Source organism: Aythya ferina, assembly GCF_964211825.1.
Source record: "Aythya ferina genome assembly, chromosome: 2".
NCBI classification, from domain to species: domain Eukaryota; kingdom Metazoa; phylum Chordata; class Aves; order Anseriformes; family Anatidae; genus Aythya; species Aythya ferina.
In genome coordinates this window covers 111,972,191-111,986,475 of record NC_140297.1, presented here as the reverse complement: position 1 = coordinate 111,986,475, position 14,285 = coordinate 111,972,191, and the positions used below count along the sequence as shown (strand labels likewise).

The 14,285-nt window shown below is 43.8% G+C and overlaps 1 protein-coding gene across 6 annotated transcripts in view; it reads left to right on the top strand.

Moving 5' to 3' along the window:
- TMEM241 (transmembrane protein 241) overlaps positions 1 to 14,285 on the top strand; it is a 47,063-nt gene that overhangs the window by 19,636 nt on the left and 13,142 nt on the right. For 2 of the 6 annotated variants that reach the window (XM_084507399.1, XM_084507398.1), the window contains exons 11-14: positions 3,027 to 3,061; positions 4,320 to 4,389; positions 7,097 to 7,190; positions 10,204 to 10,427. In XM_084507399.1, the coding sequence (XP_084363525.1) occupies positions 3,027 to 3,061; positions 4,320 to 4,389; positions 7,097 to 7,190; positions 10,204 to 10,233 (229 nt within the window). In that variant the 3' untranslated portion in view covers positions 10,234 to 10,427. Of the gene's footprint in view, positions 1 to 3,026; positions 3,062 to 4,299; positions 4,390 to 7,096; positions 7,191 to 10,203; positions 10,428 to 14,285 lie in introns of those variants that run through there. The other 4 variants (XM_084507395.1, XM_084507394.1, XM_084507397.1 and 1 more) reach the window with 2 other exon arrangements.

The window sequence follows — 14,285 nt, the reverse complement described above, 5'->3', positions numbered from 1 at the left end:
AAATGGGTGTCTCGTTCTTTGAAAAGAGGAGGTGGAAGACCGGATGCTCGTATGTTTGTTTTACATCTCCGAGTATCCATGTCTCTCTGTCTTTCTGTATATATTTCTGTCTGGTAGAGAGCCTCACAGTTCGTGGCACTTGGGCCTCAACTTGTCTAGGGAAAACAAACAGCACCACGAGCAGTGGAATAAAGGACACCTGGTTTCTTCCAAGTTTGTGTGTTGTCACTACAGCCGTCATGTTTGATAGGGTGTGACATTTGGTGGCAGCTCGCTCCTTGTTTGTGACCTCGGTGAGGTGCCACTGAAGTGAAGGCCCTCTGGTGTCTAATGGGGCTGAGAGGCTTTCTGCCACCAGAGGCACTGGCCACAGGATTTGTCCCTTCGTGAGACCTATCAGCACGTAGTTGTCTTTGAAAGGAAGCTGGTCAGCATGTTTGAGAGCCATGTAGGATGGCTGACAGACACATGGGATTGTGGCAAGAACTTAATTTCTGTAGAAAACAGTCAGAAATACTTCAAGTAACACTGAATGGAAAACATTTCACTCTGAACTCTGGATGAGCACAAACTTCTTAGGCCTCTTCTCTCAGGTAACTAGTGATAGGACCAGAGGGAATGGCTTCAAGTTGTGCCAGGGGAGATTCAGGTTGGAAATGAGGAGGCATTTCTCCTCAGAAAGAGCAGCCAGGCACTGGGACGGGTTGCCCAGGGAGGTGGTGGAGTCCCCGTCCCTGGGGGTGTTCAAGGAGAGGTTGGACGTGGTGCCTGGGGACATGGCTTAGTGGGTGACAGTGGTGGTAGGAGGATGGTTGGACCAGGTGATCTTGGAGGGCTTTTCCAACCTTTGGCTGCGAACACAGCCAAATAGTTTTTATCATCACAGGATCTGCTCAAACTGTTTCTGTCAGTGCAAAACCAAAATCGTGCTCTGTGTGGAGCAGATTAAAAGCTCTGAACCAAGCAACTGGATGTTATAATGCACCAGGGTGTCAGATTAAAAACACATATATTTAGATTTAAGAAAAAACAACTGTATTGGATGCTTCCAGAGGTGCAGCTGAAACTAGCAGTCTCCTGACATATGCTGTCCTTGTAAGCCCTGTTTCTCATTTCAAAATCTGAAACAGTTTTGTGGGGGAGAACATCTTAAGTTTGAGCGTTAGCAAATGTATATGGACAGGAACGTCCCAGATCTGAAGAAATGCTTGTTGGTGATGAAAGTGTGGTGGCGTTCTTACTTCATCACCTCCAGCATGATTATTCAGGGGATTTTTAAAAGGGAGCCTGGCCAGGGACAAGTGTAGGAGAAGGAAAGCAGAGCTGTGCTATGCAGAGAAGGGAGGAATGATGTTGCTTCTTAGTGCCCAGCCCCATCCTCCTCTTCATCCCTCTCCCTTCTGTTGTTCCTCTCATCCTCCAGTCTTATTCCCAACACCCTCTTTTACCACAATGTTGTATTTCACTGCATTCTGACTCTTGTGCTTCTGATACTTCCTACTTATGCTTTTCTTTCTTTCTTTCTTTTTCTTTCTTTCTTTCTTTCTTTCTTTCTTTCTTTCTTTCTTTCTTTCTTTCTTTCTTTCTTTCTTTCTTTCTTTCTTTCTTTCTTTCTTTCTTTCTTTCTTTCTTTCTATTTTGTTTTAAAAGCAATAATGCAAAAAGCAAAAGTGGAGAAACGCAGGTTAGTCATGATTCATGTTGATAGCTGTACTTCCAGACCCCTGTTGTCTGTCTTATTCAGTCAATAACGGGTACCTGAGGTTGCTCATTTACAACAAGCAAAATTTTCTAACCATCATGCGTGCTGGGAGCCATTTCCAGCTCTTCCTCTGCCTTAACTTTTCCTCATGTGGCCTTCTACTGGCTGGGTTTGTACTTTACTGCTCTTACTGTGCCCAGTGACCTGTAAGAATCGCTGGTAATTAGCAAGGGAAACTGCCTAGCTTTGCCATTCACAATATTAATGAATGTCTTTTCACCTTCCTAAGTGCAGTGCTTGCTACTTATCAGGGAAGTGGCCTCTCCAGATACTCCTTTCTCCTTCTCTCTCTTGTCCCTTGTGTTCAACATGGACACATGTTGTTGTCTGTAGGAAGCTCTAGTTCTGGTTCAGAAGACATACTTGCTTCTCCCATCCTATAATGCTCCAGAGTATCTTTCTGTAGCCTTTTAAGCATTGAAACAATGTGAAATAAAAAGTTTTTGGTGAGAAAAAGAAAACAGAAATTTATAAGAATCAACAGTGCTGAAGGAGGCTCTGCACAGCCTGTACTCCAAACTCGGAGCATGAAGACCATGTAGGATCTCAGAAGTCTTAAGTAATTCTCCAGCAAAAGAACTGGTCACAGCAGATTTTCTTGTTCTCTTCTATCTGTGTATCACTTGGGCTGGTACTTTGTTTCGATTTCATGCATATTTTTTCTTTTTAGAACTTGTTTCATTTCAGCATTTGCTCTTTTTGCACTTAACATTTTTGGGCATGAATGTGCAGCGAATGTACAACTGCTTGCATCGGACTGGGTATTTAACTCTCTTCCACAACATATGGGCATTTCTGCAAAGCAGACATTTGTGCACGCTGTTGAAGTTCATCCTTGGACAGAGGGTCGCTCAAGTCTGCAGTTCCCTACAGAAGTCATAAACTGTAGCTTTGGTGATTTGCAAACTGGACATCAGGAAAAACCTCTTTGTTAGGAGGGTAGAGTGGCCCTGGAACAAGTCACCCAGAGAGGTGTGGAGTATCCATGCTGGCAGATTTTTGAGACTTGAGGTATTTTCAGGCAGAGCCACACAAGACAGAGGACATGATAAACTATTGGCGATAGCCCTGTTGCAAGTTAGAGGTGGCAACCCTGGAGATTCCTTTCCAGCTACCTTTTTTAGTATTATTATTTACTCCTCATTTATTCTATATAACTGAAATAGTTTTCACCATGAAAAAAAAAGCAAAGCTGTCATTTCATAATGTTGGGGCTGTGTCATAACTACTGTAATATATAATTAATCTTTTTTTTATTTTTCAGTGTGGTGTTGTTGGCCTCCGCATCCCATCCAGCAGGTAAGGTGGTTTGAGTTGCTCCTTTTTTTAGGTTTCTGGAGTGCCTTTCCTTTTCATGAAGGTTTTTAGAGGCCAGACCCTGTGGAAGTTAGCTGTGGAATTCAACTGCAGTATGACTGATGATATCTTGTAGGAAGAAGAGAGGAAGGTACCTGACACTGTGTAATTTGTGTTTGATATTTGGTAATATCTTTCTTAACTGCCCTTTGCAAAGAAGCAGCATAGGGCAGCCAACAAACAACAGCTTTTGAGGTGGTACATGGCAAAGAACAAAGGTTCCCTTCCTGAACATGTCCTCTTGAGAGCAGCACTCCCGACAGATCTGAGCTTCCCTCTCTGTGTTTCCCTCAGTGCTGTGCAAAGATTTTGGTTTGTTGTTTTCATGAGATGTAGCCCATCCCTTAGCCCTGTGGCAGGATTTGAAGTAGCAAAAGATCAGAGGCTAAAATTGAAGAAACTGAATATTTGATGGTGGAAAATACTGCTCTCGTACTTTTAAGAGTTAGAAGGAAAAAGGTGTCTGTCTGTTGCTTTCACTTGCTCAGTCAGAAAAATAAAGCCAAAAAGCATTTAAGTAAACTTGAATTCCCCCTTTTGACTGGTGGTTCGTATCCTGTATATAGCATTTCCCCACCAGGATAGACAGAAATGCGAGGGAAGTAGGCCTGTGTTTCAGAAAGTGAAAGGAGGAGCTGCATCTGCATCTGTGGGACCCAAGGGATGAAGGAGTCCCAGGAATTGTTGCTACTAAGAGCAGCCAGGGCCCAGGTTCCTGGAAATGCAAGTACTTGAGAGCTCTGCCTGCATCTGGGAGAACTCTCTTCAACCTCTCGACTTGTTCTGTGTGACAGAGTTCAAATTCCAGAGGAAGAAGCAGCCAACATGTATCTGTGTTTCCTGTTGCTTCAACAGGAATCATCACGTCCTTCTGAGTGGAGTGGATGCGATGTCTGTCTAGCCACTGGCAACTGTTGTTTCAGCAGGATCAGCTGTATACTGGCAAAGAATATTCTTATATTTTGTATAATCCCTTTCCTCCTTTTCAACCTAAGGCTGAGACTGGCTGGAATCAAGGTCAGGGAGAAATCATTAAGCACACTAGAAATGTGGAAAGCATCACAAATGAAAAGTCAGCCAGCTGTAAAGGCTCAAAGGAATGTTAAACCAGTAATGTTCGTATAATTGCTGTTCCCCGCTTGTAACAGTGGTAATTTTTTTTTTTCCTGTGTTCCACTGAGCGTATTGCTTTGTCCCTCAGGTGATCTCTTCAGTGCCTTGGACTTTCCATTCCTGTACTTCTACAGATTTCACAGCAGTTGCTGCGCCAGGTAACCTCTCTGTAACAGGGCATGTGAATGTTTTCAAATTACTGTTGAATTCCAGCCTTGGCTCTTGGTTTAAAAGAAAAAAATTGGAGCTATCCTAGTTTTTACTGGCATAAGCCAATAAAACTGCAGAGAACATGTGGCAATGCATTTGAAGGCATAAGATTTAAATGTGCTGAAGTTTGTGCAAGTGCAGTAAATGTGATTGTTTGAAGGAACCAGGAGAGCTCCCAGTCACCAGCAAAGTAGTTCTTACCTAATGTAGCAAAGCTTTGATAAATAGCATCTCTTAAATGCTTCCCAAGTTGGATTAGCCCTTGTAAAACTTGCTGTTTGCAGAGATTACAAAGTATTAGTCTTCAGCACCGCATGGGTGCGCGTGGATTTATTTGCTTGTACATTTTGTTACTTGGCAGAATGGTTTTTGGGGGTAAAAGGGAAAAGCTTTAACAAGCATCCCTTTATTTTGAGTAGCAAAAGTTCATTGCCCAGTAATGTAATTCTCACAGGACAACATAAATGCTCACTATAGGTCTTAATTATCTCATGTAATTTATTCCTGTCCTTCCTCTCCAGTCTTTTGCCTAATGGCAGCATTTTCTTTTTAGAGAGGGAAAAATGTTTTCATGCTAACTGATGGTGAAAGTATTTCCTGATTGTTACATATTTTCTTATTTGTATCTGGATTCTCTGTTAAAAGATATTATTTTTAAATGATTGTTAAATAATTCCTCTGTAGTTTGTGGTACAAAAGTGGCTTTTTTCAAGAGTGGACTGCACGTAATACAAATAAATTGCAGCTAGCTACCAAATAACTTATTTCTCAATAGCTGGTGAACTCTGTTTCTTCTTGAAGACAAGTGTAACTTCAGGCACTAATGGATATTCAGCTAGCCCAGACATACTTCTCTTTTACTTCAGTATAATTTTACCCCTGTTGTAGCCTCCTGCTTCTGTTGCCATTGCCCCAGCTTCAGCACACATCCTGGATAGCACTGTACGCTACACTTTTCTAAAATAATTGGAAAGGAATAGATGGAGAAACAAGTTGCTTACCCACATCTTGTCATCTGGTGTCTTGTAGATGGAAAGGACCTGATGGAAAACCCGCACAATTTAAAGGGTGACTGGTGGGGCTAAATGCACCACCTGTGCAGAATGTCTGAAGCATTAGAAGTTAGGCACAAAGTGCTGCATTTATTTAATGAAATAAACCGGTGTCTAATTGTGACATCAGTCTTTCAGGTATGATAATTATCTGTTTCACTTTTTATGCCTGAATTAGATGAAATGCCTTCAAATCGCTTCCGACTCAAAGCACTTTTCAGCAGGGCAGAAGGCACGGAACAAACTTTAGCCAGCTACTGATCTTCCAGAAGTTTGGGCAGTGCTGCTTCACTGAACTCACCGATTTCTCAGGGTGGGATGCTCTCCTGCTCAGTTCTTCATCATCTGCAACGGGCAGCTGAGTTTGGTTCTTTTATCACTAAAGCATCACCTGCTTTCTTGGCTACAGGCACAGCAGGTAGTCCTTTGGGGTCTTGTGTTATGCTGAAGTGTAAGAAATTGCAGTACCTCGTACTCCTCAGCTGTTCCCTTACCCTACTGCTTGGTGTATCAAAACCACCTGCGCTGACGTGTGGCTGAGAAATGATTTCCCACATGCTGTGAGCAGGGAACAGCACTCGACTCAAGTGCTGGAGCCCAGCATGGGACCTCTAACCTGGGGAGCCACCATCTTCTACCAGTTCTGCTGCTGCAGAGGGGCCATCAGCTGCCAAGAACAGCACACCAAACAAGGAACAAGGCACTTTTTGCCTCGCCACGTGTGTGCCCTGTGGATCCTATCTCTTTTCCCATGCAGTTACCCACAGCGCTTCGTAATGTCCTGTGCCTCATAACCTAGTGATTTGTGCCACGTGTATTTTGAAGTCCTTTTCCACTCCCTTCTTGCTGGCTTATATTGTTTCCTTGTTCACAGCCAGTGGATTTTAAGTATGTTGCAAGTGGAAAAAAAAAAAATCCAGAGCCAGAGCTTGTCAGCTTTATGAGGTCCAGTGAGATGTGGAACAGTTCCTTCAAGAGTAGCTTTGGCTATGGGATGGGCTCTTGTCCTCTATGGCTTGAGAATCAAAATTCACTTAATTTTCAGCACAGAGCTTTGGAGCGTTCTGTTCCTGATGCTATTGAGTCGTCTGTCTGTCTGTTACCTGGTAGGGATGTATTTGACTTTTTGATTGGAATTTAGGCTTCGTGAAGCTTAAACAACTTGAAAACTCCAGGCAGAAAGTTTCCAATGGTTATTTTTCAGTTCAGCCTGTGTGTGGAGGTTGGAGTGAGTTAGCTGCCAAAAGTGTGGCTTCTGTTGAAATTAGCATTGCCTTTATTCAGAGCTGTTTCAATGCCTCAAGTTAAATATTTGACCTCATGTTTCCAATAATCTCTACTTTTCTGATTATGCAAGTGCATTAGAGACCAACCATAAGACCCTCAGACTTGCTTTACTCAGACTCTAGTCACTGACTGAACAAAACCCCAGATTTGCTGGGTATAATGTAAGCTCTTGTCAACCAGCTTGCTTTCTCCAAATACGATTAACACTGCTTGAAGGCTGCCTGTTCAGTCCTGTGGTAGAACTGAGATGCTTGTAAGATTCTGCTTAGCTGAAATTAAGAGACTTCATTAATAAAGTTTTCCCCATCCTTTGCAGCGGGCTGTTGGGATTCCTTCTGATGTTGCACACAGCGAAGCTAAGAAGCAGCACAACCTCAGGGCAATATGCAGCGTGGAGTTTCCTTGCAAAGGTAAGAGAAAGACCAACCCAGGAGCACAGCAGGTCCGTGCACCTCACAGGAGGACAAAGCAAGTCCTGCACCTCCATGGTTTCCCTTGCTATTCCCGTTTGACACTCGCAGAGCCTGGCCATGCAACCTGCTCGAAGAGTTTAGGCAACAAATATGGTAAATCAGGATCGTTAGCTAAGGCAAAATGCTGCGTGCAGACTGAGTTCAGTGGAGCTGTGCTGATCACTGCAGCTGAGGGTTTGGCCTGCTGATTTCAGGTAATACGAATCAATACCTACCAAAGCTGTCCTAGAGAAAAATGTGCTTCCTGAGAGCGTGTGCACCAGCCATTGTTCCCAGCATGTCTTCCCAGAATCGAGAGAGAAAACTTGTTTTGTGAAGATCAATACCAGCCCTCCCAATGCCATCGTCACAGGGCAGGTGTCATTTGCGTTGATATTAGCAAGGCTTTTGACAGTATCTGCCATAATGTTCCTATATCCAACTTAGCCTGTATGGGCACACAATTAGGTGGTGTTAGGAAAAGGTTCTGCACTGAGAGGGTGGTTGGGCACTGGAACAGATTCCCCCAAGGAAGTGGTCGCAGCACCGAGCCTGCTGGAAGTGTTCAGGAAGTGTTTGGACAACGTTCTCAGACATGGTCTGATTTTTGGGTTGTGCTGTGTGGAGCTGGGAATTGGACTTGACAATCCTGTTGAGTCCCTTCCAACTCAGGATATTGTATGGTTTTATGACCAGTCAATAATGGTAAAGGACATCGTTACACTCTGGACCTGGGCAGACTGGAGAAATGGGATGACAAGAGACTTAAAAAGATTTAGCAAGAACAAATGTGAAGTCCTGCACGTAGGAAGAAAGAGTCCCTGGCAATATTACAGGTTGGGATTGGCTGGCTGGGAAGTAGCTCCGTGAGAAAGGATCGAGGGATTTTGGTAGACAGGAAGCTGATCGTGAGTCAGCAGTGTGCCCTGGCAGGAAAGAAGACCAAAAGCATCCTGAGTTGTATTCAAAGTAGCATAGGCAGTAAAACAGTGGAAACAATCATCGCCCTCTGCTCACCGCTTGTTAGACCACATCTGGAATGGGGAATCAGAGAATCGTTTAGGTTGGAAAAAAGCTCCCAAGATGATCAAGTCTGACCATCAGCCTGATTGTCGGAGTCCCATCATAAAAAATGTCCCTTAGTGTCATGTCCCCATGTCTCCTAAACACCTCCAGGGATGGGGATCCCACCACTTCCCTGGGCTGCCTGTTCCGATGCTTGACCACCCTTGCCACGAAGAAATTCGTCCTAACATCAAATCTAAACCTCCCTTGGCACAACTTGAGACCACTTCCTTGTGTCCTATCACTTGTCACCCGAGAAAAGTGACCAACACCCTGCTCACTGCAACCTTTCAGGTAGCTGCAGAGAGTGATGAGGTCTCCCCTCAGCCTTCTCTGAGCTAAACAATCCCAATTCTCTCAGCTGTTCCTCAGAAGTCATATTTTGTAGTCCCTTCACCAGTTTTGTTGCTCTCCTGCCCTGAACGTCGTGTGATTGAGCTCAGCCCATCGATCTACTCTGTCTGGCCTAGAATCTTGTTTCGGGACCCTCAATACAAGGAAGACATTGATAAACTGTAGCGGGCTCAGCAGAGGATCACCAGGATAGTCAGGGGGCTTAGAGCACATGCCCTCTGGGAAGAGGCTGAGGATAATGCACATAAGTCAAAATAAGGCAACGATAAAGCTGTTACCTTCAACAACAACAACAACGTATCCTTGCACAACATGCCTGTTTAGAAGCTGTAGTTAAATTGTTATTCTTTTTTCTTCTGGTGATAACAAGAAGGCAGGGCTGTGGCTCATTTTTGCTTCGCAAACTGTTTCATGCTGTGCAAGTCGTATGGAGTTTCTCACCCGTCTGAATTTCTCCCAAGCGTTCTGGCTGCAGATTTTAGTGCTTTAACTTTTCTTCTTGCTCCTTGGTAGCAAGTCAGCTGATCTCAAGCTTGCTCTTGCATTTTTGTTCTCTAATGCTCTGGGCTGGAGATGGGAATAGCTGGCTCTGCTCGTAGGTATTGTGAATAATGAGGAACGGTTCTGCATGTGGTATTTATGACCTATCCCCAAAAAATTCAGGCAAGGACGTGTTGTGAAATATATTTTAAGCAGATTTGGGTGCTTCCCAGCTGAAGCGAATCAGAGCCACAAGGTCTGGAGTGGATCAAAGCTTTCCCAAAGTTCAAGGACTTCTAGATTTGTGGGGGTTTGGCCAGCTCTAGATAGAAATTAGACGAAGGTTTTTCTAGCCGCTGTTGTGAATGAAATTCCGTGCCTTTGTAGCAACTAAAGATTTTAGCTTGTATCACTGATAATTTAATCTATTCGTTAGTTTTAAGGGGTCTGTGTGCATGTGTGTGGTTTAATTACTCATCTTGCTTTGGAAGGCTTTTGTAACAGAGCAAATGAGTCCTTTTCCTCCTGTAACTTCTAACCCAGTGCTCAAATTATATGCCTCCTCTTGAATTCAAAGAGGGGAACAAGCAATCAGGACACCAGATCTGTCTGTAGCTCTCATTTTCCCCAAAGTAGCAATTTCCTAAATGTCTTTCAGTAGTGTTTAAAGCTCAGGGCAAGAATGTTAAAGCTCACTGTAAGATTTTTTTTGGGCTCAGTCTGAGGCAGTATTCAGGACGCAAAGGAGCTGCTGCTCTCCGTGCTGAACTGCAACTGATTCTGGAGTAGAAGGCAGTGAATACTTAAAAAAAATAATAATAAAAAAAAAATAATAATAATAATAATTCAGAAATACTGTGTGTCAGTTTTAGAACAGGACCAAAAGGGACTGCAAAGACAGCCCCAGATGGGCAGAAAGCAACGAGCTGAAGCTACCCGCAAAGGCAGGGGCTGCTCTACCAGCTCCTGCGAGATCCTCATCAGCTGTTTGGTAACTAACAAAGCACAGAGCTACACGTGGGGTGGTTAGGGAGAATCCTATCTACCTGATCGCTGCTGCTGCTTCCTGCAGGTGTTTGGAAGTGTCGTAACTGCACGCTGATCCAACCCAGCACTGCCGAGATCCGAGGAGCTGTCTCAATCACATCCTAAGTCGTGAATGGAGGAAAGGTGCAGAAAAGCAGTGTTTAACCAGCCCTGTAAAAACGTGCTTAAACCCAAGTGTGTGACGCCCTTGGGGGGGGGGAGGAGGAGGAAGTTAATGTGGATAAAGATTAAAGATAGAAACTATTTGAATCTGGGCTTGCAGAATGGAATGAGATCCAATGGAAAAAAAAAAAACAAAAAAAAACAAAAAAAAAAAACACTCTGGGTAACAACAGTGGCTTTGCGTTCCCACATGAGCATTTTTCTTGTATTGAGTAGTGCCCTAGATCATCCTCTTAATCTCTCGGCCTGACTGGAGTTTTCACCAGCAGTTGGAAAGGAGCAGCTTTGGAGGCCAGGGTATGTTTATCCTGCAGATGAGCCAAGAAAGGAGAATGCTGAAGGCCTCAGACAGCAAGCAGCACAGGCCTCGAGGGAGGTGCCGAGGATCAGAAAATGTGTTTTCCATTTGGGTGCTTTGTACCTGGGTGACTGATGAGCTGGGGCCGAGATTGGTGCCACCACTTCAGGTCTCGTTAAGTGTCCATACACCAATGAACTAGCCACGAGAGCTGCTTGGGCTCCTTTAAAGATTCGAGGAGACATTCCTTGTGAAGCCCACATATTTGGCCTCCCTGCCCTCTAATTTTTCATTCACTTAAAAGCTGGAGCTGGGTCGTAACTTGTTTTTACGATCCTTGCCTTGGCTCTGGCAACTTAATCGTTGGATGAGGTTTTTGAATTCTTCCCTGTAATGATTTTTGACAGCTTTCTTGTCAAAGCGTTGCTCTGTGCGTGGACAGACAAAGCACAGGCTTCATCTGTGTGTATGGCCCTGCGTGATATCTGCAGTGACAAACACGCCGCGCTTCTGCTGTGCAAGCAAATAGCCCGTGCATTAGTCATATCTGTATAGATTTCCGAGGAATGCCAAGAAAATCGCTAAAGTGATCTGAAAAACAAACAAACAAAAACTTTCAAGAAGCCCAAGAAATATGGAATGCTTTGTCATAGCTTTGCACGGATTTAATCCCCAGAAGGGCAAGGATTTGAAGTTCCACTAAGTTTTCTTGGTTTAATTTGAAAGCTGTGCTGGTATCACGGGTCACGCACTGGAAAGAAAAACTGGCGATGCTCGTATATACAGACAGAAGCAGCTGGTGAGAACGCTAATGAGCTCTAACAGTGCTGTCAGTGAGTTTGTTTATGTTCAGGCTGCCAATCTATATCTGGTGATGAAACCTGCTAGGGACTCCAAAAGGCAGGCAGCAGAAAAACTTGAATCAGGAATAGGAAGGAGCAGCGGCGTTTCAGCACTTTGCTAGAGCGAGATACTGGTTAGCTGTGAACTTATGCTCCCATATTGTATTTAGTGTTATCCCAGTGAAGCTTGAAGTAGTGAATTCAGCTCATTTCCAACAGGACTCTACTGAGACACCTTTTATAAGGAGGAAGAGTAGAAGGGGAGGGTCAGTGGATGGTGCGTTTTGATTTCTTCCTTCCTCCCTCCTCTGACAAAATAACTGAGGTCAAGTTGCACTGGATTTTACCCTGGTTTTACACATTAGCTGGAAGAAAGCTTCGTTTAATCAGACCAGGAGTGTGCAATTCTTTTCTTTATGCCCATCCTATGCCCAATTATGTAATCTCCAGCCTATCTGAATCGTGTTGGAGGCTCCCTGCTCCATAAAAGCATCTCCTGACAGCTGCTTTGGTTCCTTGTTTGTTAACTTTAGAAGTGGTTGCCCCAGGTCACTCTGTGTTTAGTGCTGGCTGCCAGACATTGCAAAAGTACTTTTGGAGAAGCATCTGAAAGAATAGCTTAGCCATGGCTCTGATGTAACTAACTGTAGCCCGCTGTACTTACAAACCAGCATTTTAGTTCTCCCCCAAAATACCTAACAGCTCTTCAGAATGCCTCCTGTGGTCTTTGATTTTACATTTTATGCCTGTCTACGTGCTTCCTAGGTCCCTGTGGTGTCCTGAAGAGAAAGGATAGAGTAGATCCATCTTCATGTCAGTGAAAAAAAAATGGATAACACTCCTAGAGATTGGAAAGTACTGATGCTTTTTTTTTTTATTAAAGCAGAAAATCTATTTTTTCCTGCTTCTCATAAAATGGAGAGGCCACAACTGTGAATCTTCTGCATCTCTTAGCCTGGCTGTGCTCACTGCTCCTCTCCACAGATAGCAATTGACATGAGAATTTTACCTACTTTAACTACAGGGGCAAACCAAGCAAGAGAAATAAAACAAAATCAACTTTTTCCTTATTTTTATAGTCTTAAATCCTTTCCTACAGCATTTTCTCCTATTTGTATTTCTCTTAATTCCTCCCTTGCACTGCTGCTTAGCATGCAGGTGCTATAAAATACTCTAGTTGAGAATGTCGGCTCCTTGCTTCTGCTGAGGGATATCTCCTTGCAGAGAAAGGTGCCACTGCAGGAGAGTCTTGCCACTGGCACCCGACGTGAAGCAAATGGCTCTCCTTGTGCATCTCTGCCCTGATGGGAGAGGATTCTGGATGAAATATTGTGTTCAAGAGTTTTATACGTGTATCGTAACCAGAACCAGGATATGTTTGACTGCCTGAACGTGCCCATTTAGTTCTGTTGCAGATTGAAGTAGTCTCTTCTTCGTGTGCTGCTGTATGCAGGCAAACATCTCCATCTGAGAGAGGGAGTTTCCATGACCCCAATTCTTCTGTGTATGCTAAGAAGTTGTTTTATAAATGTAGAAGTGAGCTTCTTCCACCTACATGCCACATGTACTTTTATGCATGTGGATGTACGCACACATGCATAAACATGATTAAGGATGGTAAAAAGTCTTATTACTTTGTGCTCAGCCTTCACCGTATGAAATATGCAACTTTATTCTTGTCACATGTATTTGTCAGTCACCATGGGGACTGTAAAATACCTCTGGAAGAGGAAGGGTGTTTCTCAGCTGAGCCTGATGAGCAGGTAAGGTAATCAGCGTGCTCTTAACTGCATCTTAAAGGTCTGTAAAGCACCCCCGTTGTGGAAACCTGTAAGTGTAGGTTTTCAGGTAGTTCCCATGGATACAGCTTGATGGTTACGTAGTAGCATCCAGCACTAATTACGCCATGTAATTGTTGGGAAGAAATCAGTCTCCATAACAACTCCTCTGTGTGCTCCGTGGCCGCTAAGCGCAGTGGCGCAGGCTCCCTGGGGCACTAATACAATTTAGGGAAGCTGTCCTGTAAAAATAGCTGAGACTTGCTGGGGATTTTGCATCTCCAGGCAATGGTAAGCTTTAATACGTATGTTAACAGGTGTTGCATAGGGCTGCGTTTGTGTATTCACTACAAAATGGCAGCTGCACAGCTTTTGGGCACGACTGGGTAAGTACATAAAGTTATGTGACATGAATTGATAGATTGAGCCCCAAAAAGATGCTCTGAATTAGTTTGTTTGCTTTTATCTGTATCGAGCGTTGATTTAAAGCGCGTTGTGTACATTTGGTATGGTCATCCTCTTGCACATAAAGATAACTGCAGGACTGCTAGCTGGGAGAATGTTTTTCTGAAGCTATTTTTTTCACCCCAGCCCTTGACACACTCCCCTATGTATTTGATAGTAGAAAATGACAATTTAAAAGCAGACTTTGTCTAATCTAATGGAAGTTTGAATTGTGGAGGATGCAGGTTCATTGGTTCCTCGGCATAATAGGTTCCTGGTATCCTGGGTTGTTATTCAGTTTCCTGGAGTTACTTTTATATGGAGAGCCGAGGCTGGGAGATGAATCATAAGTGTGACAAAGAGAAGACAAAGGAATAAGGGCTGGTTCAGAAATTGTTTCCATCAGAAATGCACTGATGTAAATAAAAAACTTCTATGGGAAAGCCATGCGTTATACAACATCCTGATGTCGAAGGTTTCAGAGCTCTCTCAGTGTAGGCTTCCAAAGATGAGCAGAAAACGGCCTCCCTCCCCTTGCTGGTTCCTGGTTCCTTCCAGGATCGGGATCACCAGCTGCCTTTCT